Source organism: Oxyura jamaicensis, chromosome 3, assembly GCF_011077185.1.
Source record: "Oxyura jamaicensis isolate SHBP4307 breed ruddy duck chromosome 3, BPBGC_Ojam_1.0, whole genome shotgun sequence".
NCBI classification, from domain to species: Eukaryota; Metazoa; Chordata; class Aves; order Anseriformes; family Anatidae; genus Oxyura; species Oxyura jamaicensis.
The window spans coordinates 94430925-94455142 of NC_048895.1; the positions used below are offsets into that span (position 1 = coordinate 94430925).

Here is a 24218-nt window from a genome sequence, read left to right on the forward strand (position 1 = left end):
ATGCCTCATTAAGAGTCAGCTATTAGGTTTTGACAACTATTTTGTCCCAAAATAATCATCATGAAGGTTAACATATATTAAGATCAAAGTCTTATATTCAAGTTTTCATTGAATTAACAAGAGATTAAAATTTATCCTCCCCAAAGTAGTCATGTGACAAAGGAGAAATCTGACAGATAATCCCTGTTGCATCTTCAGAATTTGAGCAAAATACTGAGAAGACAGATGTGCTGCACAAACCAAAATACCAAGCTACTGAACTCTTGAACGTGAACTGGAGCACTTCATTCCTGTGCCCTTCCTTCTTGTAAATGACCCTGACTATTCTCCCCTGCTCAGAAATTCTGAGTGTTCAACAATGCTTATAATTACAGGATAGTCTTGTACCCACTTTCAAGGGAACACAATGGCCTCACTTTCAGAGAGTATGCAAATGTTTTGCTCTCGCTAAGATCAGGGGAACAGGATAGGCATCTTGGATAACAGTAACTCTTGTATTCATCTTAGAAGATGAAAGTAAGCACCTGCCTCTAAAGCAAGCAAATACACACAAACAAACAACCAAAAACCACACACAGAATGAACAAAGAGCAAACAAAATGTGCATGTTAAGAATTCCTATTTTCTACTGTTTCATATTTTATGACACAAAGGGAGTGGATTATAAACCAAGAGAGATGAGTGCATATCTTTATTCAGGTCAGGAAAAAATATTGTTATGATAAGTACAAGCAGAGAATGCACAGAATTGGAAGAGGATTATTGAATAGAAAGAAAAGAACAGAGGGGTTTATGCAGGTATGCTTTGTAGGATTTTTAGGAGGGAAAAACACAAGCATCTAGAAAGCCACTTAATAGATCCATATCATTTTGATGCTTCTTGTTGCTCTAAGTTAGGATAAATGAACCAGATAATCAAACTGGCCATAAATTTTAAAATAAATCCTTCTTCATGTTCATATTTCATATTAGTAAGCACTAATACCATATTCCCTAAATTGTCTATTTAACATTTTTCAGTTGAAAAATAGATTTGAAGACAAACTCTTAAATTGGAGTCAAGAGAATACTTCAATAACTTAGAATGCATCACATGAATGATATATTATTTGAAAAAAGAGCAGATGATACAAAGTTTAGATGTTCAGAGTTAGGCTTATACTTAAAGATATTCAAGTAAGATAAATTACGAAACTGCAGATCTGTGTATCTAAACAAAACTGTTTTCTAAGGTTGCAAGCACAATTATAAGGGGTATAAAAATCTGGCAACCAGAACCACCAGATGCCTTAAACTGTAATCACAGTTTTGTGTACTGTAATCAGAACAACCTTACAGCTGTGGGGAATTGCCTAAGCCTACCTTAAAATGTTTACCTTACCTTTAAGCCCAGAATTAACTCTTTTTCTAGTAGTAGGTTTTGGAATAGCTCAGTGATAACATTTTCAAAGAAGTCATGCAATTCTGTAATCCTGTTTGCAGATATGACCTTGCTCAGATTCTCATTTTGACCACTATCTGTAGCAAACCTTGGAGAATGAGGTTTAATATCCACAATTATTTTGAGATATTTTGTTCTATTTAACGAAGTGGAAAAAATCAAAGACATCGACCAGTCTTTCTTCACTGAACTATTCATTGACTCCTTTATTTCTATTGTAGGCCTTTTTCTAAATAACTAAAAAAAAAAAAAGTACATATTTTCAATGCTTTCTCATATGGTAGCTCTCTGATACCCAAGATGCCTCACTGACTGTTTGTTTTTCTGTGAACATGCCTTGCTTTTTCAACATGCCTTCTAACCATGCATGTACGTGATGTGTGCCAGGTGAGGCCATATCCTTGACTTTTATAGAAGTGTCCTAATACATGACTGTGGTACTGAAGGAGATAAAAAGCATTCTGGAGATCTCCCATAATTTTCTTTTGAGAGAAGTGCATTTATAGTAAATTTATTTTACAAGATGTCCGTGATGACGTCCAGTTCTCCAGCTTCAATTCTAAAGTTAATTTGGACTCAAGCTGTTTAATCCCCATGTGTCTAGCCTCTTTAGGGAGACACACATTAATTACTCTCAGTCTTCATGAAGCAGCATCTAACTTTGGTGAAAATGTTAATAGTTTATCTATATAAAAGCCTTCAGAATCTTGCATATCTCCTTGGTCTATACCAGATCTTGAAATTTCTGTTGCACATTGTAGCTCACCAGCTGCATAGACTGAAGGGAGTGAACAAACAGATAGTGTTTTGAAAGTTTGGTCACATTGGACAAAGAAGAAATAATACTTAATTCAAAGAAAGAATATGTGCTAAATATTTATTATTGACTAGTTTCCTCTTTGTAGGGCAGCAAGAAGTTAAAAATTATTATGGTTCTCTTGCCCAAACAATGCTGGAGTGATCTTGCTTATTTGGATTCCCTGAAGAACAAAGCCTATAAGTTCTGAGTGTCTAGGAACTTATTTTTGCTGGTACAACAGCCTGTAAAATCAATTAATTTTTTAGCTGTATTAGAATACAAAGGAAAAAACCCAATAATCAAAAATTAGTATCTCAAAGAAAAGTTCATTTGTAGGTCTGGTATTTTCATAGCTCCAAGTGATGATCTACTAATGCAGTATTTATTTCATAAAGAATGAATACAGGTAAGCCAGAAAGCTAGCTCATTTTAGGGAGAGCAGACAGACAGGAGCTGAAAATGAATTCCATCTCTCTACCCCTAATCAATCTTTCCTATCTCCCTGCCATCCCAAAGAACCCTTTGCAACATGTTGCTCAGACAACAAAATCATAACCAAGACACTAGAAAGCCAAACTGATTGTTCACCCATATAATGAGATTACAGTTAACAATAACACATACAAGGATTGCTTTGCTATTTGTCTTTTAACTGTATTAGATTGAGCATCTGCCTCAAAAGTGCTAAAGCCTTGGCAAAATTATGACCTACAAACAGGAATTTTTAAATTATTGTTCTAAAATGCTTCTGCTTGCCTAAACTCTGGAAATTTGGAAAGAGACTTAGGTTCTTTTTATTTTAAAAATAAAAGTCTTTCTTGTCAGATTTTTTTTTCCCATTTCCCTTTTACAGGTTAACAGTTCTTACATTTTGAAAGGGCACTTTTTGTTTTCCACAGCTACCAAAATCCTAATTCAGAGGATTTATCCGTTAAAGTGACTCCTTTTTACCTCCAAGGTTTTATTTTTTATTAAAGAAGGATCCGACTTCAGGTACAGGCATATGTATGTAGATTCTGACTTCCCAGCACTAAGAAAGAAACAAACACTGAATTCTAAGGCAAAACCACTGAATCCATAGATCCCTAGAAGTGAAGCTGTTTTAATGTATAATCTAACTAGAAAGACATGATCAAAAAGGGTCAAATTCATATTACTGTAACCTGACTTAAGGTTCCTCAAGGTTGTTTTTCTTCAATGCTTAACATTTTCTGGAACCATTTTAAGTAACAATTTATTAGTACACTTGAAAAACTGAGTATACACATAATTTTGCAGACATCAGTGAGACTAAAATTTGAAAGTAATATACCAGCAGAAATATGACATCACTGATATTTGAAGTAGAAACTTGATTCTAGAAATTTCCCATATCAACAACAACAGCAAAAATCATGTGGCCTGGATTTTTAAGAGTTCAAACATCTGCAAATGCAAGTAAAATGAAATATTTAGAGAGTTATACAGAACATGATTTTAAAGAAGCATTGAGAAAAATCAGACTGTTTTGGATAATCCAGATACATGCAAAAAAGGACTTCATGACAGGCTAATGGTTTCCTTGGTTTCCTTGAAAGTCGTGTATTCTATTATGAAATATCTACCCAAAAAGCCTCATTGGTTTAGCAAAAAAAAAAATGACTTTGGAATCAAGTATTTAAAAGAGTTTTTACATTCTGAAATAACAGGAATTTAAAGTATTTATGGGTTTTCCTACTGTTTCATGTCTTTATTTGAATTCTCTCTGATAAAAATACACACATAACAGTGTTAAATGACATCCGACCTCCTCTCTGACTCCTAGTCATGTGATGAAAAATGCTTTTGAAAATATTTGAGTCTAGATACAGGAAGATGACTAAACTCCTAAGCTTTTGTCTTCTAAAAAAATTCCCATCGCTGCCAAAGCTGGTGAAGCTCCTCTGGTGGTTACAATGGTGGGAGCACTAACACAGAAGAGGTTCCCAGTGTCTGCAAGCATTCTCACCGCTGTGCCTTCTATCTACCTCCAGCATATCTGTGTTCTTGCCATTAGAAAATGGGTGGCCACACATTCCTTGTCATATTTGCCCTTCCTCTGACAGAGTTTAATGTTGGGAAGCTTCACTTAAATGGATAACAGACAAGGACAAAAAGCAAATTTGTTTAGCAAGGCAATCAGCAGGCTTACTGTACTACCACCCCCCTTCCAACATTTAAAGAATGCAACTATCTTCTTCTCTCTTTCCTTTCCCATGTAGCTTGAGAATTACATCCAAGACAGTATGAAGAAAGAAATGGTAGAGATCCAGCAAACTGCAGTGCAGAACCAGACTGCAGTAATGATTGAAATAGGCACAAACTTACTAAATCAAACAGCTGAACAGACCCGCAAATTAACAGATGTTGAAGCACAAGTAAGTAAAGTATTTCAACCTAAAAATGCTTCTGCTTCCCAAATACCTATAATTACACTTAACACAGTCTAGTGTTACACTCTGCAGTTCCACAATTAAAAGTTAACCAATACCATCAACAGCTCTACCCCAGATTAAGAAAACCATAATATTTGGCAACTTATAGGTGTATCTCAAGCTCACTTGAAAGACTTCCATTATGGAAGGATTTGAAGTGTGTCTAGAGAAGTATGTTTAAAGATAATGTACGTGAAAATATTAGTGTATGTCCAAGCAAACAAGTAAGAGTATGCTTTTATGCAACCCCTGTTGTATATCTCTGTTCATTATTTACCTCTTGCCACCAGATCTTAGCTAACAGTTCCTTACCACTCAGTCTTTGTTCCATTTGCTAAGCTAACCTTATTTTTTTTTGTTTGATTTTTTTTTGAACTTTTAAACATTTATTGTAAAAAAAAAAAATCTTTGTAAAGACTCTTTTCATAGATGCTGTAAGTGGAATAACAGTTCATTGCCAGCACAATGCATTTTATTTAACAGAGGGATAAACAAACCAACTAGAGATGAATCAAGAAAAAATGTTAGGAGGTAGCTACTGGAAATGTACATTCACACAGAAGTAAACTTTCCTACTGTATGTGTTATTCTCTAAACAATTTCAAACAAAAATATTAAAAGATTTATCTTTAATTATTGCTTTAATTGAAAATATTAACTAAAATAAGGGATCCTGTGAAATAAAATGCAAATTTTTAAGATGTTCTACTTAAATTAAGGACAAGTTCAACAAATGTAGAATGATGTGTATTCGTAGTTTTGATAAGTAGGTAGAAAAGTTCAGATACATAATTCCCAGACAAGTAGTGAAAATAGTATGTAGCACGTTACATTTTATATTTTATAAATAGTGCACACAACCTCAAATCCTTTCTAGGCGTTTTTATATCTGTATAATTCATCCAATTATGTATTTTTTTAACCTAAAATAAGCCTTTGTGCATTTTTTGATAAACTCATAGTTCACAGTTCACAAATTTGCTGAATTCAACTTTCTGACTTTATTATTAGGGAGCCCAGTATTTTGCACATGCTGAGAAAATGTACTTCTTCATTGACAGTAATTATTTTATGGAAATTCTTTAGTTATTTTCTGCTTACAGGAAGAAAACCATGACTGTAACTTTCCTTCTCTGCTTGAAATTAGCGGTGGCTGGGTTAAGGTCTTAATTAACAACATAAGGAAATTAACCAAACAATTGCTCTCTCAAGGACACTTACTTTTTGGCAATAATTTTCAATTACAGTTAAGTGTGAAATCATGTCCTGAATGACTGTTTAACATGAAGGACATGAGTAATCAATTCTTCCTGCCAACGAAAGCCAAATTCTACAGAATTAAAAAAAGCTGTTCTAAAACAATGAATAAATATTTCTAGAAAACATGCCTCAAAGTAATGCAATCCAATACCAAACAAAAAGCACCTTCTGTGTTTCCCAAGTTCTTCATTTAAAGATGCAAATAAATTTAGATAGTAGAGAATACATACAAAAAGAGGTAAAATTATAATGCAAGGAATGAGTCAACAAAAGTGTGGTCACATAACAAACACTTCAAAATGTAATTTGGGATTACGGAAAATTGCTAAAGGGGAACCACTGGGACAAGATTTTAACCAGTGAGAGAGACGGAAAGTGATTTCTTCCTACACTAGGTTGAGAAAACAACTCAAATTATTCTCTGATTAACAACCATAATAGTGGCAGTAATGAAATAAAAATATTATAACAGAGGGGAAGACATGACAGCAAAACTAATGTCATAGTAACTCTCAATCACTGATCAGAAATGCAACATAATATTGAAGAACTCCCAATGATCAATTGTAGTTGAACAACAAAATTCATGCAATGAATTGTCTTGTACTTAATTCTAATTTTTTGAGCATTTATGCCCAAATGTGTTCAAAGAAAACTTTGAATTAGAAACTTACATAGAGATTTGCATGACTTCACAGTATGAAGATATTACAATCAGTTTAAAAGATGTATCTTGATCTGCAAATATTTTTATACATTTTATTTAGGTATTAAACCAGACAACCAGACTTGAACTTCAGCTTTTGGAACACTCTCTTTCAACAAATAAATTAGAAAGACAGATTTCAGATCAGACCAATGAGATAACTAAATTACAAGAAAAAAACAGGTAAGTTGGCATATCGATTTGATAAAATATTATTCCCTAAAGTGCCCTTTAAATATCTTTTTTTTTTTTTTTATCTTCAATGTGGATATTTAAATTGTTTATGCTGAAATTGTTACTAACATTTTTCAATTTTTCCTTTTTAGAAATTGCAAAATTCTGATAAAATTTGTAGATTCTCATTCCTCATATGTTCCTCATCCACCATAGTAAATTCTTATTTTTATAGATACACTTCTATACAGTAGCATCAACTTTCTGTTATGGTAGGATCATTAATTTTAGTAAATTTATTTGTTTCGGTTAATCTACGTTGAAGAGTTCTTGAAGAGATTTTTAAAGTATCCTTGAAGAGAAAATTTGTGGTTATACTCCACACAGGGGAAAAAAAATTCATGGTACACTAAGGGACGAATGTTTCAGAGTTTAAGATTTTTTTTAGAACCTAAAACCCTAATTCTGTGACAACAGAAGTTGATCTAAATGCCAGGACTGCTTGTACTGGGATTGGCACTGAAGGAAATGGTACTGAAGATTACCCTAAACCAAACTAATTAATTTTCAATCATATCAATTCCTTGAGTCAGTTTAATTTCAGGCCTCAAACAACTCTTCTGTGAAGATGGAGAAGTGAAGAGGAAAACAGATTGTAGCTGCCCTAAAACCTTAATATCTTATTACCAGAGAAATGCATTCTATTGTCATGGCCACTATCTTTTACTAACCTGTTGAGAAGAGTCAACTACTGCTCATATACGAGCTTCAGAAGTAGTCAGTCTTATGAAATTCAGACCAAAAGCCAACTACTTCTGCTATCCATTTCTGTACTTTACTTTTGGCAATAAACAGTTTATAGCAAAATCCAAAACCAAAAATAACGGTAAGTTTTCTCCTTCAGAGACAACATGTTTCAATTAGAACCATACGTGCAAGTGTTTTTTTTTTTCTTTTTCTTTTTTGTTATTATTGTTATTGTTATTATTTTTAAATGTAAACACAAAGGCATTATTTCTCACCTAATAAAAGATGATCTGACATTGATTTCATCTGCTTAACACATAATTAAAAGGTTCAAGAGTTTTTTCAATAACAGTAATGGATATTAGGCTAACTTTTCCCTTCTGGTCAAGCATCTTTTAACATTACCTCTCATGATACGTATCAGAACCACTGCAATAACGTTCCTGCCAATCACCTACTCATACCAGCTCCAGAACTAGAGATAGGTAACATGTCTTCAAGGAACTATTTGCACATTTCCATTTTTAAAGGCTAGAATATATTATAAATAATATATACTGTCCTATATAAATATAATATACTTCTACATATTTTATATATATATATATATTTATTATAACACAAGACACATGAAAAGTTCAAAGGTTCATCTTTAGAAGATTTTTTTTCTATTCATAGGGTGAAAACCATGAAAACCTTCACTAATATGCTTAACCTCTGAGGGAATGATATTCAAGGCATAAGTAATGGCATAGTCATAAGTAATGGTCATAAGTTATGGTTACTTTGGCATAGTCATAAGTAATGGTTACTTGGGGTCTACATATGTTTCATACTGATTCTCCCTGTACTTCTAGTATTACCATCCTCATTTCAGGATTAAATTATATCGTTCTTTTCATAATGTCAAATCAGGATCCAATTGCTATACCTCAAAAGTTTGTCATACGGACTATACCAGGTAGTATTATTTATGTACCAACTGGTTCTATAATAAAAGAAAGCATACATGCAACAGGCTTAATACTCTTTACATCAACTCAGAATTGTTTCATAAGAGCCTAATTGTAGTTTTTTTATTTAGCTTTCTAGAAAAAAGAGTTCTTGAGATGGAAGACAAGCACACACTTCAGCTGAAGTCAATAAAAGATGAAAAAGATCAGCTTCAGGTCCTAGTAGCCAGACAGAATTCCATTATAGAAGAACTAGAAAAGCAGTTAGTTACAGCCACGGTAAACAACTCTGTTCTGCAAAAACAGCAACATGATTTGATGGAGACTGTTCATAACTTGCTTACTATGATATCAACACCAAACTGTAAGTAAAAGAATACATGCTTATGTAATTTAAGTTACATTCCCCAATTTGCATACATTACTACCTCTAAAGCTAAACAACCTTTTTTTCACACTTGTGCTTCTCAAAAATTTTTTTATTTTTATTTTTTTTTTGCCTTAAATTCTGCATCTGAGCTTACTGACCTATTTTTCTAGGGGAAAAATATTTATGTGGTTTATTTCCATTATTTTGCTCATTTTCTATGAATTATATTGGCTTGTCTGCCCAGTTCTCCAGTTATTCAACAAAATACAGTGATGCCAAGTATTCATCCAACATGGCATTCATTCACCTGGCAGTGCACTCTCCCTTAGCCACAGCTCTAGGCTAGACTACATAAAACAAGATCATAGCTTTGATTCCTGCTCACAGCTATTACTTCTGCCGCCTCGCATTGTTCAACGTACACTCGCATTGTTCAACGTACACATTGTTCAACGTAGAGCTGATCAAAGAAAGGACAATACACAGTGGCTGTTAAAGGCTAAATCATCAACACTGGCCCAGATTTTAGCACCTATGTAAGCCCCAGACCACAGAACGAACCAGCCCAGGACAGCAGGTTCTCCAGTCTTTCAATGAGACTTCCCTATTCATCCTAAAAATCAGTCAGCCTAACGACTTTTATAGGCAATAGCTTCATCCCTAATATGCCTGGCAGCCCAGCATCAAAGCATAAGCTTCCACTTCCCAGGTGGGTTCACATGCTCCATAGAAAAACATATAGACCATAAGCTGAAAGTTATGGATAAGTATAAGTTAAACATGTGAACATTTTTTTTTTTTTTTAAATCTGAAACTTCATGTCTGATATTAAATTTTGACAAATTTAGAAGTTAAAGATGTACTACATAAAAGAGTAATGAATCTATCATATTTGCCTGCAAAGTAATCTAGACTAGAAATCCACAGGAATATAGAACCCCTAAAAAAGGATTTAAAATTAAATACCAAGAAAATTTCACAATGGTTACTATTACAACATAAAAGACAGTATAGATGGACTATACTGCATTACTCTTGTTAGCTCACAAAAAAAGGAAACGGATGTTCAGAAGTGCCCACTTTTGATAGTGTCCTAAATAATATGATGATGTAGAGTTTTCTAAACAAAGTGAAATCTCAAGTTTTTTTTTTTTTGTTAGTAACTGGCACTATCCCCTTAAATAAATACCATTAGCAAGGCTGTACATGTTCCTGCTGATGTTATCTGCTACGCTAGTGCACAAATAAGTAAACAAGTCAAAGTTGTGTTGGCTACAACACTGTTAAAGCCAGAGTGGAAAAAATAATGAATGTTTGCCAAAAAGACAAAATTAGCAGGGAAAGCTTCTAAGACAGTTTACAAACAATAGAGTGTGGAAAAGCAATTAAAACACTGAATGTGTTATTTTTGTATTTAAGGCAAAACATGAAAACAGGTAAGTAATGAATAAGCGAGCTAAAGAGAACATAACATTAAACAACAGTAATACATGCATGTATTTATATAGCACCTAAAACTTTGTACAAACTGGCTGTGCTTCTTAGATTAAAAGGGAAAATACACAGAACCAAACCCAGAAGGATCAAATATGAAATATCAGTCAGCAGGGTAAATGCCAGGAAATTCCAGCCTCCATAGTTAATAAAGAACTGAGGCAAAAAGATGAGCCTTAGATTGTTCTGTAAAACAAGAAGGCTTAAGCATATTAAAATGTATTTTTTTACAGAAATGAATTCCAGAAGGGATGTTTCCTTAGTGGGTTGGCCTGAACTGCCAAGCTTCAGCTTGGTACATGCAGAGTTGTTCCTGCTCAGCATGGGGCAAAAACCTAGCTAAAACTTTGTAGTTACTCCAGTCAGCTAAATTACAAAAGATAGAATAACTCTTCTGTTAGATTTCACAATTTTGTAGTACTGGTCAGTTTTAATACAATAATTTGCTAGTTAGATATGTTTGTAACAGTTAATGCAGGTAGAGGTTGTCATGCAATCTAAAGGCAATGGAAGCAGACATTGCTAAACTGAAAGCTATATCCTAAGTATTCTTATTCTTAATATTAATAGGTGCCATCACTTTTCAACCTATCAAGCAGTCATGCTTGCATTGGAGTAATGCCTCTAAAGTAACACACAACAATACCTTAATCTGACATTTCTTTCAGGACTAGGCATATTTTTGGGACTGCAAAGCTATAAATTGATTACACCAGTAATCACTTCTTAGTAACTTTTATTCATCTTCTCTTAACGCCTTCCATTTCTATTGCATTTTTAGCAGCTAAGAACAACTTCATAGCTAAAGAGGAGCAAATCAGCTTCAAAGACTGTGCTGAAGCTTTCAAATCTGGACTCACAACAAGTGGAATCTACACCTTAACGGTTCCTAACACTGCACAGGAAAAGAAGGTAGGATGGCTATAAAGTGCTACCTGGGCACAGTATGTGCTAAAAAGTTATTTGATCTAGTAAATATACTATTTTAAAGACAAGGTAATGTGAACTTTACTAGATTTTTGTTGTTGTTGTTTTTGAATGGGCAGTTCATGACATAGATCTGAGTATCTCAAAGGAAGATAAAAGCGGTTCAGGTGAAATCTTGGCTCAGCTGAAATGAACAAGCATTGCTGTTGTTCACTTCAGCATCCTAGAATTTCATTCTTTTCCTCATAGTTTCCACATGGTTAGCATGATAAAATCAATATAGTGTTTTATTTCTTTATCAGATCTCTAACTCCAATACAATTGCCCTATGCAATCAGAGAGACAGATCACATTGACTGCCTAAAATGCATGAAAGTCCTCAAATAAAATAGACCTTTCCTTGGAAGATATTCCTGTCCCATGACCAAGACACAATAATGTATACCAGGTGTGAGTATTTTATAGCCATGACACCCATTGACTGTACTGTAACAGAGAGTTTATTTTTGGATGTTAAAAGAATACAGTTTTTCATCAGGTATTACATTGAACTAGCTCTTCCTTTGCAGTTTTCTCAAGCTCAAGGCCACAATACCTTTCCTCAATGGAAAGCCAAAGCTAGCACTTGAGGCAGCCAGGAGGGCCAGCAACCTCCACTACTGTTCTTAGATCCTTCACATGTCCAACTCCCTCCAGGTAGTGAAAGGAGGTAAAATCAGACTTCAGAAAAAGAGCACTCAGGGATGTGTAATCATGTAAGCACTCTACAAGTACTGGACCCACGTATGGGATCCAGTTGCTTCTTATGGTGTTTTATGGGCAGTTGTGTAACAATTAGATTAGCAATTAGATTAGCAATCAGATCAGAATAACAGAAACAGGGTAACAGAGACATCTATCCTGGGAAACACTGCCATGATTTAAATAAAAGGTGAGGTTTTGCAGTGTTTTCACTATAGATGAGTTTAAAATCCTCTCTGGATGATTTATTTATTTTGAAAAAAAATAATATGCATTTTTCAGTGCTTAATTGAAATTAACTTCATTGTCAGTTTAAGTCAAATCAATGTGCCATCAGTTAAATCAATGCCATAGCAGACAAATGAGCAAAATGGGCAGTGACTGGATGATACACTGGTTGCCTGACAGAGGTTGAATGCTCCATCTGCTAGAGTCAAATAAAACAATAAAATTTTGGATAGTATAATTCAGTACAAAATAAAACCTGGAAGGCAGAAAAGTCCCAGGTGGATTGTGAGGACAAAGAACCAAAGCTACAATAAGCTTGTTGAAGTCTGGGGATCAGATGATGAATGTTTGTTTCCAACTTGTCAGATAAAGTAGGCTGAGGAGGGAAAGGAATGTCTGAATATAAAAAAAAAAATGCTTAATGTATTAGTCAAACACTAAATTTTATAATGTTTTTATTTTATTATTTCATATTGCAGACATTTCCTTATAAAAAAGTAGGTATTTTATGGAATTTAACAATGTGTTTGCAAAGCCATAATTTTTTAGGCAATTTATATGATCTGAGAATCTACAGCGATTCACATTTCTACAAAACTAAAATCTAAAATACTCTACCTCTGAAACAAAAGTGCAATTGCAAATTTCTGAGACTGTACAATATTAAAAACTTCACATTTGAACATAGAGGCCTAAAATATTTAGCCAACCCGCAACTCCCAACATTTTGACAGTAGGGTGATTCACTAAGTTAAAAATAGTTTGAACTTATTAAATTATACATTTATTTAAATTATTAACATTAAATTATTTTAATATTATTCTGCCCACTTTGTATAGAACAAAAAAAGACAATTAAAAAGAAAGGGAAAACTTTCATTGCTATTTGAAGTGAAAATTAAGACTATAAAGCTCTAATCTGATGTAGATTTTAATACAAATACAGATGTGTAAGTGGTGTTGTCAAGGGAAATGAAGGTTTAGGGATAATCAACACGTTACACCATTTTCAACTGTTTATGGCCACTCAGACCAGGAAACAGAATGACCTTTTTTATTTGCCAGAAGTGCTGCACTGCTGTTTATGTTTTCATCTTTTCCTCTTGTAACACCTTCTGACCTTTCAACAAGTTTATAAACAACTTCTGTATAATCTGTGTAACTGATCCCACTCTACTAATTTGTCTCCCATCACAATACAAAACCAAAGAATTGAGTATGAGCTGAAAGGAGAACAATTATTTCATTCCATTAATATTTTTGAGCTTTTAAGCTTTCCTGTTCTGCAGCAGGACAAAAGCTAAGTCCTTTTAAAAACAAGGAGGAAAAACATCAGGAGACTGCTGACACAAGGAAAAATGGCAGAGGCAAACCCACAAAAGTCAATAACTTAATGTTTAAAGCAGTTAACCTCCTTCTGTTAATTAGACAGATTGTCTGAGCCTGGGCGACCCCAGTATGTTAACTGTTACCGTAACTATTACCAACATGGTATCCCAAATCTTAAATCAATGGCTGAGCTATTCCTCATTCCCACCCCCCTCTGGGCAGACCTTCCACCCCAGAACTCACACACTTTCCAAGCTAAGGCCTTTGTTTTAACCAAAACTTTCCTGCAGAAAGTGATATGGGCAAGTCTGAAGTTACCAACAAAAATGGGCTTGCATATTTTTTCTAACCAGTGATCATATAGACAACTAGCTAGTCATTCCAAAGGGGTCCATCCCACAAACAGTAGATCTAAAATACACATAAACGAAGTGTTTCCAACCCCAAGCAATAACAAAGTCATATGTGTAGCTTCTCCAATACAAAACAGATGAGTTTTATTTATTATTATTATTTTTTTTTTCTGAGATTTGGAAGTCTCATCATCTTGCTCACCTTTTAGTGGGTAATAGGCATTAGGTGAAATTACATATATTTAAAATAATATATAATATATATAATAGCATAGTATATATATAATATATATATATTTAATTATAATAGTATACTATAGTAGTATAAACTATGCATTTAGCTTTCTTTTTTTCCAGAACAATGAAACTAAGGCTGCCATTCTTACCTAGTCATCTCTAGGAGCTAGAGACAGCAGAGCACAAAATCATTGAGCATCAAAAGCTATTTGAGAGCATCATGACTCTGAAGTGTTCTGACAGCAGCCAGAAGTAATGCAAAGGAAAACTGCACAGATGTAGCAATTACAGCTGCTTTGGTATAAAAACTGTGGTGGTTATTCATCCTGATAACCCAGCCAGAGTCTTACCATTCAGAAAGTAAGTCTGAAAACACTTATATCTTTGGAATGGGGACTATTTCTTGTTATATATCATACCTTACAATTTTTTCAAAAATTGAGCACTGATCCTCAGCTGATGGTGAAAAACAGCTGACCTTAGCTGTCTTGGTGCTACAGCTGCCAGAACTGTAAGTACTGAGGCAGTTTACAAGATAAATCAAATATACTCCCTGCCAATTTGTTGTAATTTGAGATGTTAATCTCTTTATTCTTTTTGGCATCTGTTTGAAGACTCCTGCTGCCTCTCTAATCTTGGTATCTATTTTTGCTAGTTCTATGAAATGTTACATTTCTTCCTTTTGAACATAAACCTCAGATAGGCTGAAAGGTCAGAAGAGTTGTGTTTTAGTAATAAGAGTGAAAGAAAGCCTCCTATGCATATCATTTTACTGGAGATTGAAGATTTTTTTTTTTTAAGAAAAATCTATAGTCCAAATAAATACTTCCTCTCCCTGCATCTTTCGCATACATCATTAAGAATTTTTTCCCTCTGTGGGCTGACACAGCAATTTATTGTGTTTGTTTTAAACTAAGCCAATCTTTCCCTTAATCTTCAATGTACCGAATAGCCTATCTCCATCCTTAAAAATACTTCAGAATATATAAAATTAACTTAAGTATTTTAGTAAAAAGTAACAAATCAACTTACATAATTATTTTTCTTTATGCAATCTTTGCTGTAATATTTCTTCATTTACTGTATACCTTTCCAAATAAGAAAACAAGAGTGTATGTAAATTTGAAGTTCCTAGTTTCACAGTAAATATTTTAATATAAATTATTCTAGCAAAATGATCTGGAGAGCACAGGAATGATTTTATGAGCAAAGCTAAATAGGTGAGGGCTTGTGAAAGAGGGTTCCAGATTGCCAGTCAAGCCTGAAAGCAAAATGTTTCACAGTGTGATGCTTAATTAAAGTAAAAATAATATTAACATTTTAGCTAGTTCAAGGGGGCAAGTGTACAACCACAAAGTACAACAGTTGGAAACCATACACTGAAATCTCAAGCAACAATAATCTTATCATCTTTTACAACAGCTATTATGACACTAAAAGGAGATGATGTAAACCAATACAAGTCCTTTTGCTGTGCCACACTTTCCACATAATAAAGGAAAGGATTTCCATTTTGAACACCATATAACTGTCATCTTTTAGAAGCAGTTACAGATGACTAACATGATTTTATTTGGTGTGGAAAAAATATACTATGAAATTTACCTAAAATTTATAAAATCATTGTTAGAAAATCTACATGAGATTTTTATGGATGTCTCTTCTTGAATTTCTCATTAGGAATTTCAGTTCTTACCAAATTGCTTCCCCTTTGGCAAAAAAATCTCACTACTACAGCATTTATCACAAAGAGACTATTGTGTCTATAAAGTCAGTTGTCTTGCCATTCACGTGTAAAATATTTGTGTTATAGCCAGTATCTATTTTCTGTAAGAAGTGCAGTTTGAGAATTATTGAGATATTGCACTATTTTAAGGCATTTACATCATTAAATTAATAATTCAAATTGAAATTTAGATGATAGGCCCCAAGGAATTTGTATGCAATATTCAATTAACATCTACAATAGCAATATCAGACTGGACCATGTAAATTAATACCTGGCCTCTCTCTATAAGCAGTTAAAAACTACGTTTCACAGAAGGCTGAACCAGGTCTGTTCTAAATCTGGTTTACTATACAGTCTTTTCAGTGGGATGAATCTTCAAAATCAACAACTTTCTCTACAACCAATGATATTTGACCACTTTTTTGATCATCATTTTATCTTACAGAGACACTTAATAAAAGTATCTGCATCAGCTTTAGCCCATCCTTAGTAACCCTCTTCATAGCCTTCTGTGGCAATCAGTTTTCACATATGCACAATATATCACAAATTAGCTTTTTTAAAACAGATCGATCTCTTTGTATAATACTTTATCTTTGGAATGTTATGCTTTCCTTTTCAAGGCAATTTTTATTTCTACTGAGTTCAATTTATATACTATTACCAAATCATTACCAGTCATTAAATACAGATGTTAGTTAAAAACAAAACAAATAAACAAAGGAACCCCAGGCTTTGAGGTATAAGGAACCGCATGCAGCAGTGCAAAATAAAGTTGTTGCTTTCAATTAAATTCTATTCATATGACATACTTTAACTGGTCTCTAATCAACTCACTTTCTTCCTTCTTTTGTCTTTCCTAAAATCTTCAGTTGAATGTCTCACAATTCTCTGATGTTGAACAGAGTCTAGACACAACCTTATACAGCACCTGCTTTAGATTTCCTATGTATTGTAGCCTACTGAAACACTAATATATTTAATATTAGCAGCTCTAAGGGCTTGCTTTCTTTTCAGAAACCTTTCCTACATGTCTACCAATTCAAAGAACTAAAAACTACTAACACTAAAAAGACCACCTCCTGTAAATGGGGATGAGAAAGACATACAGCTTCAGTGCCAGTCAGTCATGATTAGGCACATTGTCACAAGCAGCACTAATGAGTTATGCAAGAAGGAATACCATCAAGCAATTTATTTATTTATTTTAAATAAAGGAGAAATCTCAAATTAATGATGAGATGCTCATGTATTAGATGCTCATGTATTGGAGAGTGACTCTTTGCTCAATCAGATAATGACAGGGCAAGGGGGAATGGTTTTAAATTTAAAGAGGGGAGATTTAGATTAGAGATTAGGAGGAGATTTTTCACTCAGGTGGTGGTGAGGTACAGGTTGCCCAGAGAGGTTGTGGATGCCCCATCCCTGAAGGTGTTCAAGACCAGGTTGGATGAGGCCCTGAGCAACCTGGTCTAGTGGGTGTGGCACTACATGATCTAAGAGGTCCCTTCCAACCCAAGCCATTCTATGATTCTGTGATCCTATGTTTTTTTTTTTTTTTAATTTTATTTTTAAATTTTATTTTAATTAATCTTAAAAGATGAAATATTCTAACCGAGTCTAAGAAGTCAAGTTTTGGCACCACTACCGTAGATGGGAAGATCAAATTTTGCTTATTTAATGATACAGCTGAATAGCTAGCCTACAGATTAAAATTTAATGTAGCTTAACACTGAAACTATAATTTCAAAACTTTTCAAACTTGAAATGATTCTGAAGAAGTCTCAGAACTTCAATATCTTGGCAGAAAGTGCTAAAAACCACACACACACACAAACTTCCAAATAAGAGCACTTAGAGCATTAAAGTATGAACTCTCCAAAGAGAAATAATTGTAAAAGAACTTTAACATTTTTCTGAGTATCTGTACTAATATCCAATATATGCAGATACTGATTTCAATATGACTTTCAATTATACTGTTTTACACCAGTCCTTTTCCATTGACTTCACACATCCCTTTTTAAGTTTTGCTAGTTTCAGAAAAGTGGAATTAGATGTAATAATTTTAAATCTTTATCAAAAAAAAAAAAAAGATCCTAAGTATTCAAAGATTTTTTAAAAAAATTTATTCACTAATTTTCTCAAACATGACTCAAAAGTAATCTCCATATTTTCAAAAGATTTTCTTTCTATCAGCATCTTCCCAGTTGAACCTTTTATCTGTTATAGTTCAGTGAGTATATACCAGTCATTTCCTATTTTATTTTAGAAAGAGATCAACCAAACAAGTCATCTATAAATTTGAACTATGCTGTGCTGGGGATGCATTTACAGTGTATTTTAATACAGAGTTCAGTAAACTGCCTACTACATGTCAATCCTTTCAAATGTACAGCAATAACTTGGTAAAGTCAGATATGATTTATGAGTATTTGGAAACATCACAGTATAGTACTTACATTTTAGTTCTAGGATATCTAGAATATAGATCATTTGTTGCAGTCTGAATAACAGCATGGCTTCAAGATTTAACTTTTCAGCTAACAATTCTACATCTAGATTCATTTCTGGGGGACAGATAATCTGCAAACATATTGAACAATGACAGTGGAAATAAAAACATTTTTCAGATTGTTCACTGTTTGAATCTAACAGCTTGTATACTCTGGCAAACCATGGGGAATTTGAATGACTCTCTCTCAAAAAAAAAAGGCTGAATAAATAAAAGCATCTTTCAGGAGAAATATTTCATCAGAAAAAAATGTAAATGCAAGAAGGAAGTACAGAGTCAGAAGCTACATTCATTTTTTGATTGAAAAATCTAGATCTTAAGTTGATGACCCATTTAACACTAGCCATCAGCTGTTTTTAAGTTGCTGTTTGTATTCTGATAAATGCGATGCATAGTGACTTACTTGTAGACACCACAAATTATTTTATGAAGATTATGAAAATCAATATTTCTAGGTTAATACACATTGTACACTTTAAAACATACCACTATAGAGAATTATGCAAAGTATATGCTCTGCTCTGTGTTTTTTTTTATTATTTTTTTTTATTTTTTTTTCACAAGAGTACATGAACTTAGACTGTTACATACTTACTCTGATAGGCCTACTGTGACATGGAAACTAATGGAGGAGGTTGGACAATTATGCAAAGACGTGAAGATGGCAGCGTGGATTTTCACCGGACATGGAAAGACTACAAGATGGTAAACAATATTTTCTGAGGCCTTAATATTAGTTATTGTAATCTGAAATCTGATATAATAAAGTAATGCTAATAGCATCCTTAGAAATGAGGAAGATTTTATAAGTTGCCTTTATACTTAGAAGTTCATTTAAAAAATGTCAGAGTAGTATAAATTGTTTTCTGAAGCAGACTTTCAAGTGTGGTATTTGTTTTTAAAGAGTGACTTCACTTTTCATTAATAACTATTCCATGATATGTCCACATTTTTGAGTTATTTATATTTGTGTTGCTAGTGGCAACTTGCTCCAAATAATCTATTGATTCACTATTTCAGATTCCTAAAGTTGTCATTGCTGAAATCAACTTCTTGAAATATTAAACATCTAGAACCTTCACAGACTAAAGTTATGAGTTAACGGACTGTTAAAACTGATCAAGTGATCACTTCAAACATAAATAAATATTAAAAAAAAACAAACAAACACAGAAAACACAATTATTTAAATATACAACTTGAATTACAGGGATTTGGTGATCCTGCTGGAGAGTACTGGCTAGGAAATGAGTTTGTTTCTCAACTGACTAATCAGAAGCGTTACGTTCTTAAAATACTCCTGAAAGACTGGGAAGGAAATGAAGCATATTCTTTGTATGACCAATTCTATCTAGCAAATGAAGAACAAAAATACAGGTAAGCAGGAAAATCTGATCTGAATAAAAAAAAATGATCTGAAGAAAATTATTCTAAACTGTATAGATGCATTACCTTGTTTCCTACAAATTATGTACTTTTTTTTTTTTTTCCAATTCACTCAGAAAGTAGTGCTTGTCTTGATTTTCACCTGTTCCCTAAAACATTTTAATATTTTTTTCTCAAAGGAGACAATGTACATTTTGCTAGTGCACACTGTGTGTGTGTAACAAACCAGATGCACAAAAATGAAGAGATAGTATGGCATAGCATAGGATACACATACTAATACAGCAGATGGCAGTGCGCAGTTTTCAGGTCAGTAAAAACAAGTCTGCAGTTGCAGAGGAAAGAGGGGCATAAAAATGCAATCGTACATCCATCTTCTGCTCTAAGCATGTAGATTCATCCAAGTGTCCTCTTTACACAGAAAAACAACTACCATGTTCAAATATACACATGGGGTAATTCTCAAAGCTCTGTAGTAGAAAGGTATGAGGGGGAAAATGGTTTTTATTTATTTTTTTCACATCACAGACAAGTTTGTCAAAGAGAACTTTTAGACAAATTTAACTTCTAGATTTGCTTTTCTTCTTGTCTCAAAAAAATTTTGTATCTTGCAGCTGGGTAACTGTAACTGACATTTTAAAGAAAGAAATCCTAATATCTGTTAATGAGTTACCTTGTCTTTAAGCAGACTATCAGTTAAATGTTTCTTTACCAAAATAAAATTGTAACAAGTTTTAAACCAAAATTAACATTTACCATTTGTTATTTGAATAAAAAGCAAACAAACAAACAACAAAAAAGGAACCATTTGCTGGATCAGCATTGGAAATGGCTTTAAGACTATCAAAGTCTATCAAAGGCTATCAATGGAAAGAGATTATCAAATCATGATTCCAGGGAATAAATAAATTTCTGAAAGGTGAATGACAGATAGACAATGCTGCAAGGAGATTTTCCACTTCAGTCTTTCACCAGAAGAAGTTCACTGCATACAGAGCTAATGCTACCTTCTCATTCTTTTAACCATTTTCTTGGATTCTCAAAGAATAAAATTCCTACCTATGAAAATGAAGCTAATACCAAACATTATCTCAACCCCTACAATCCATCCACTTTTAACAAGAATTTTAATAGACATATGCTTCCATCATTCATTAAAATATAAAGCTTCACAGCTTTTTCTTACATACTTGTTTAAAAAAAATGAAAAAAAAAATAATATTATCATAGCATTTTAACATAGTATCAGCCACAACTGAATTATATGGGCAGTTCATACTCTGACAGGCTCTTTGTCAATGCAGTAGATATCGTATGATGGTGTATAGAAGAACTCAAGACTCTGCAGTATAACAGATGTTTTCCTACTACATGGTCTGGAAAACATTTCTTTATGTGAATCTTATAGATTCATCGAGGTTTACCTAACTCATCAGAGAAAAATACCTAAATTTAGGTCAATTTCTCCAAGATCACTAACAATTTGATGTAAACAAAGTCAGTCTGACACCCAAGAGAAATGAAGTTGTTACTTCAACTCAGGTCTTGTATGCAAAGCAATCTAACGCTATCAGCATCTCCCTATCCCTGAATGTTAGATCTTAATGCATTAGCAGTATACAGCTGTCTCATGTCCAAAGCAAATATTTTTTTCATCTGGGAACAGTTAGAATCAACAGCAGAGATTTTTTTTTTTTTTTTTTAAAGTAATGCATTAAAATACTTGGTAAGACAACCTTTGCAATATGGGTCATTACCCTTGTCCATTTACGTGATCAAAAAATTATTACTGAAAACTAAGTTGGTTGTCTGTAAATAGATACTTTATTTTAAAATACAACTAAACATGGACTGAATCATGGAATGCAGTAGTTTAAAGAACATATTTAAAATTATAAAAAATTTAAAAAGAGATTATTCAATCAAGGACAACTTTCATTATATTAAAAACATTAAAACAATTGAATGCAGTTGGTTCATAAAACTGACATTTCATAGAACAATAGAAAAAATTGAGATCAGAATGGGCTCTAGCTGAGTCCAACTTCCTAATCTCAAAGCTATGAGGTCAGACTATGTGCCTCAGGGCTTCATCCACTTGGGTCTTCATAACATCCAAAGATGGAGACTGTACAACCTCTTCCCTTGCTTTTCTGCACGGTCAAGATTTCCTGACATCTAGTGATGAGATCAGAATCTCATTTCAATTTATATCCATTGACTCTCATCTGTTATAAGCCATACTTTTAAAAAATGATTCAATTCTATGAAACTCTGCTTTATATTAAACTTCAGATGATGTTTTCAAATCAAGCCTAGGCTCATACTCTGTGCTCAGAACCTTTAGTAATATGTTAGAAACTGGCTTACAGGGACCAGTGTTTAAATAGAAAGTTTTAAACTTGCCTCAAGAAAGAAACAGAATATTTAGCTTTTTGAGATTTTTGAGGAAATTTGTAATGAGCTAATCTTTTGAAATCTGAATAAATGCAAATTCATTCATTCTTAATATTTTTACATAGGAAGTATAAAATAGGTTAAAATAACTTATCTATTAAATTCCCAAAGAAAACTTCTATCATAAGCAGAAAATTACACAGAAGATGTATTACATGCTTCTCTGGGGAGAAGCTGGTTCTCAGAGTCAGTTCTACTCCTTAAACAAAGAAATAGCTCTGAGAAAGGTAAGCTATTGATACAGAAATGCAGTCAGCAAAGGGTCATGGTGGGAGCAGAGGGTTTAAGTCCACCCAGTTCAAGACATTCACTTTGAATTGCATAACATAGTCGTAGCTGTGTAACTGCCTCCCCAGGTCAGTGCTCCAGTATCTCTTCTCACTGTGTCTGTACCTTCATAAGGAGATCTAAACAGGAGAAGCCTCATTGAAAGCTTAACTTGCTAGGGAAGTGAAACAAACTTAACAGGAAGAGGAATTTGGTAAGTGGAAAAGGAAATATTTAGAAAATCCTTAGTATCAGTTACTAGTTGGTAACTGAGAGTCCAGGTAATGCTCTTATCTCATAGATGCCAAGTTGTAATGCTACACTGCCATAGTGTGGTAATAGCAAAATAGGAACCAAAAAAAGTTTTGGTTAAGCTTTTTAACTTGATTTAAAAAAAAATGCACACAACTACTTACAGAAGTAAGAAAGCCCAATTAAGAAATTATATATGAAGAACTACCTGCTATCATTTTCTTCTAATATGGCATGAACAAAACAGCCATCTCTACTAACGTGGACACTGTTCATTAAGATATTGTGCTGACCATTTCCGCTCAGTACAACAGTGCATTAGCCAGAAGAGAACTGAACTCTTTGAACAGGATGCTTACTGCAAATTATTTCATCATTACTTTGTAGATCAACTATCATTAACTTCCACAAAATATTTGTTTTTCCATTCCTCACTTCTGCAGGATCCACCTTAAAGGACTTACGGGGACAGCAGGCAAAATAAGCAGTATAAGCCAACCAGGAAATGATTTTAGCACAAAGGATGCAGACAATGACAAATGTATTTGCAAATGTTCACAAATGCTAACAGGAGGTAGGAATGTTATTTTCTTTCTTGGTCTTCCTATTTTTATTGGCACAGAAATTGTCTATGAGATAAATGGTGATAATTTTGACTTACTAAATTTTGACTATTGAAGAAATTCAAAACTGATAGAAATGCTAGAGTGGTGACTCCAAATGAAATATTTTACCATTTGACAAAAGTTAATGTAAAACAGGAGAAGCTAAAATTGGGAAAACAAATAAACACACACACACACACACCAGTCCCTCAAGCTGGGGTACAAGAAAGTCTACAATTACAGAACTAACAAGAGTGACAGCAGATTCTTCTTCCAAGGAATGAGTTAACAGTCCCGGAGATTAAAACACCTAAAGTCCTTCAAAATTTATTTTAGAGATTCTGTTGGTCAGTGAAATGGCTCCTGATTTTTAGACACAGACACTTTTCCTAACCATCCAAAAGAAAACCACCCCCCAAACTTGCCATATGACATATATGCTACAAGTATTTAATTCCATATTTCAATACGATCATGAAATGTCAATACATCCATTTAAGATAAATCACATAAGAGGCACGTACACTTTTAAAATGATTGTTCACTATTTATTGGAGTTTTAGGTGATGTTTTGACCTTGAACCACACAAGTCATGCTATAATTTGTCAATCTAGAATTCTGTATTCTGAAATGTAAATGACTGCTTTTGTAAATTTGAATTCTCTTCCTGCAGTCTCTTAAGAAATGGTTTGTTTCCCTATAGCACAAAAAGATTTTCTGCTTATCTAAAAGGATAATTGGATTTCTGCCCTGTTAAACAGAACATGCATATTATCGCTATCATAACAAAAGTA

The 24218-nt window shown here is 33.5% G+C and overlaps 2 protein-coding genes across 5 annotated transcripts in view; one reads left to right on the forward strand and one right to left on the reverse strand.

Annotated features, from left to right (window-relative positions):
• MCPH1 (microcephalin 1) overlaps positions 1-24218 on the reverse strand; it is a 126495-nt gene that overhangs the window by 54780 nt on the left and 47497 nt on the right. The window lies entirely within an intron of this gene.
• ANGPT2 (angiopoietin 2) overlaps positions 1-24218 on the forward strand; it is a 44158-nt gene that overhangs the window by 18023 nt on the left and 1917 nt on the right. The window contains exons 2-8 of one of the 3 annotated variants that reach the window (XM_035321160.1): positions 4481-4636; positions 6721-6842; positions 8665-8897; positions 11182-11309; positions 19060-19161; positions 19667-19833; positions 23262-23392. In XM_035321160.1, the coding sequence (XP_035177051.1) occupies positions 4481-4636; positions 6721-6842; positions 8665-8897; positions 11182-11309; positions 19060-19161; positions 19667-19833; positions 23262-23392 (1039 nt within the window). Of the gene's footprint in view, positions 1-4480; positions 4637-6720; positions 6843-8664; positions 8898-11178; positions 11310-19059; positions 19162-19666; positions 19834-23261; positions 23393-24218 lie in introns of all 3 variants that reach the window. The other 2 variants (XM_035321159.1, XM_035321161.1) reach the window with 2 other exon arrangements.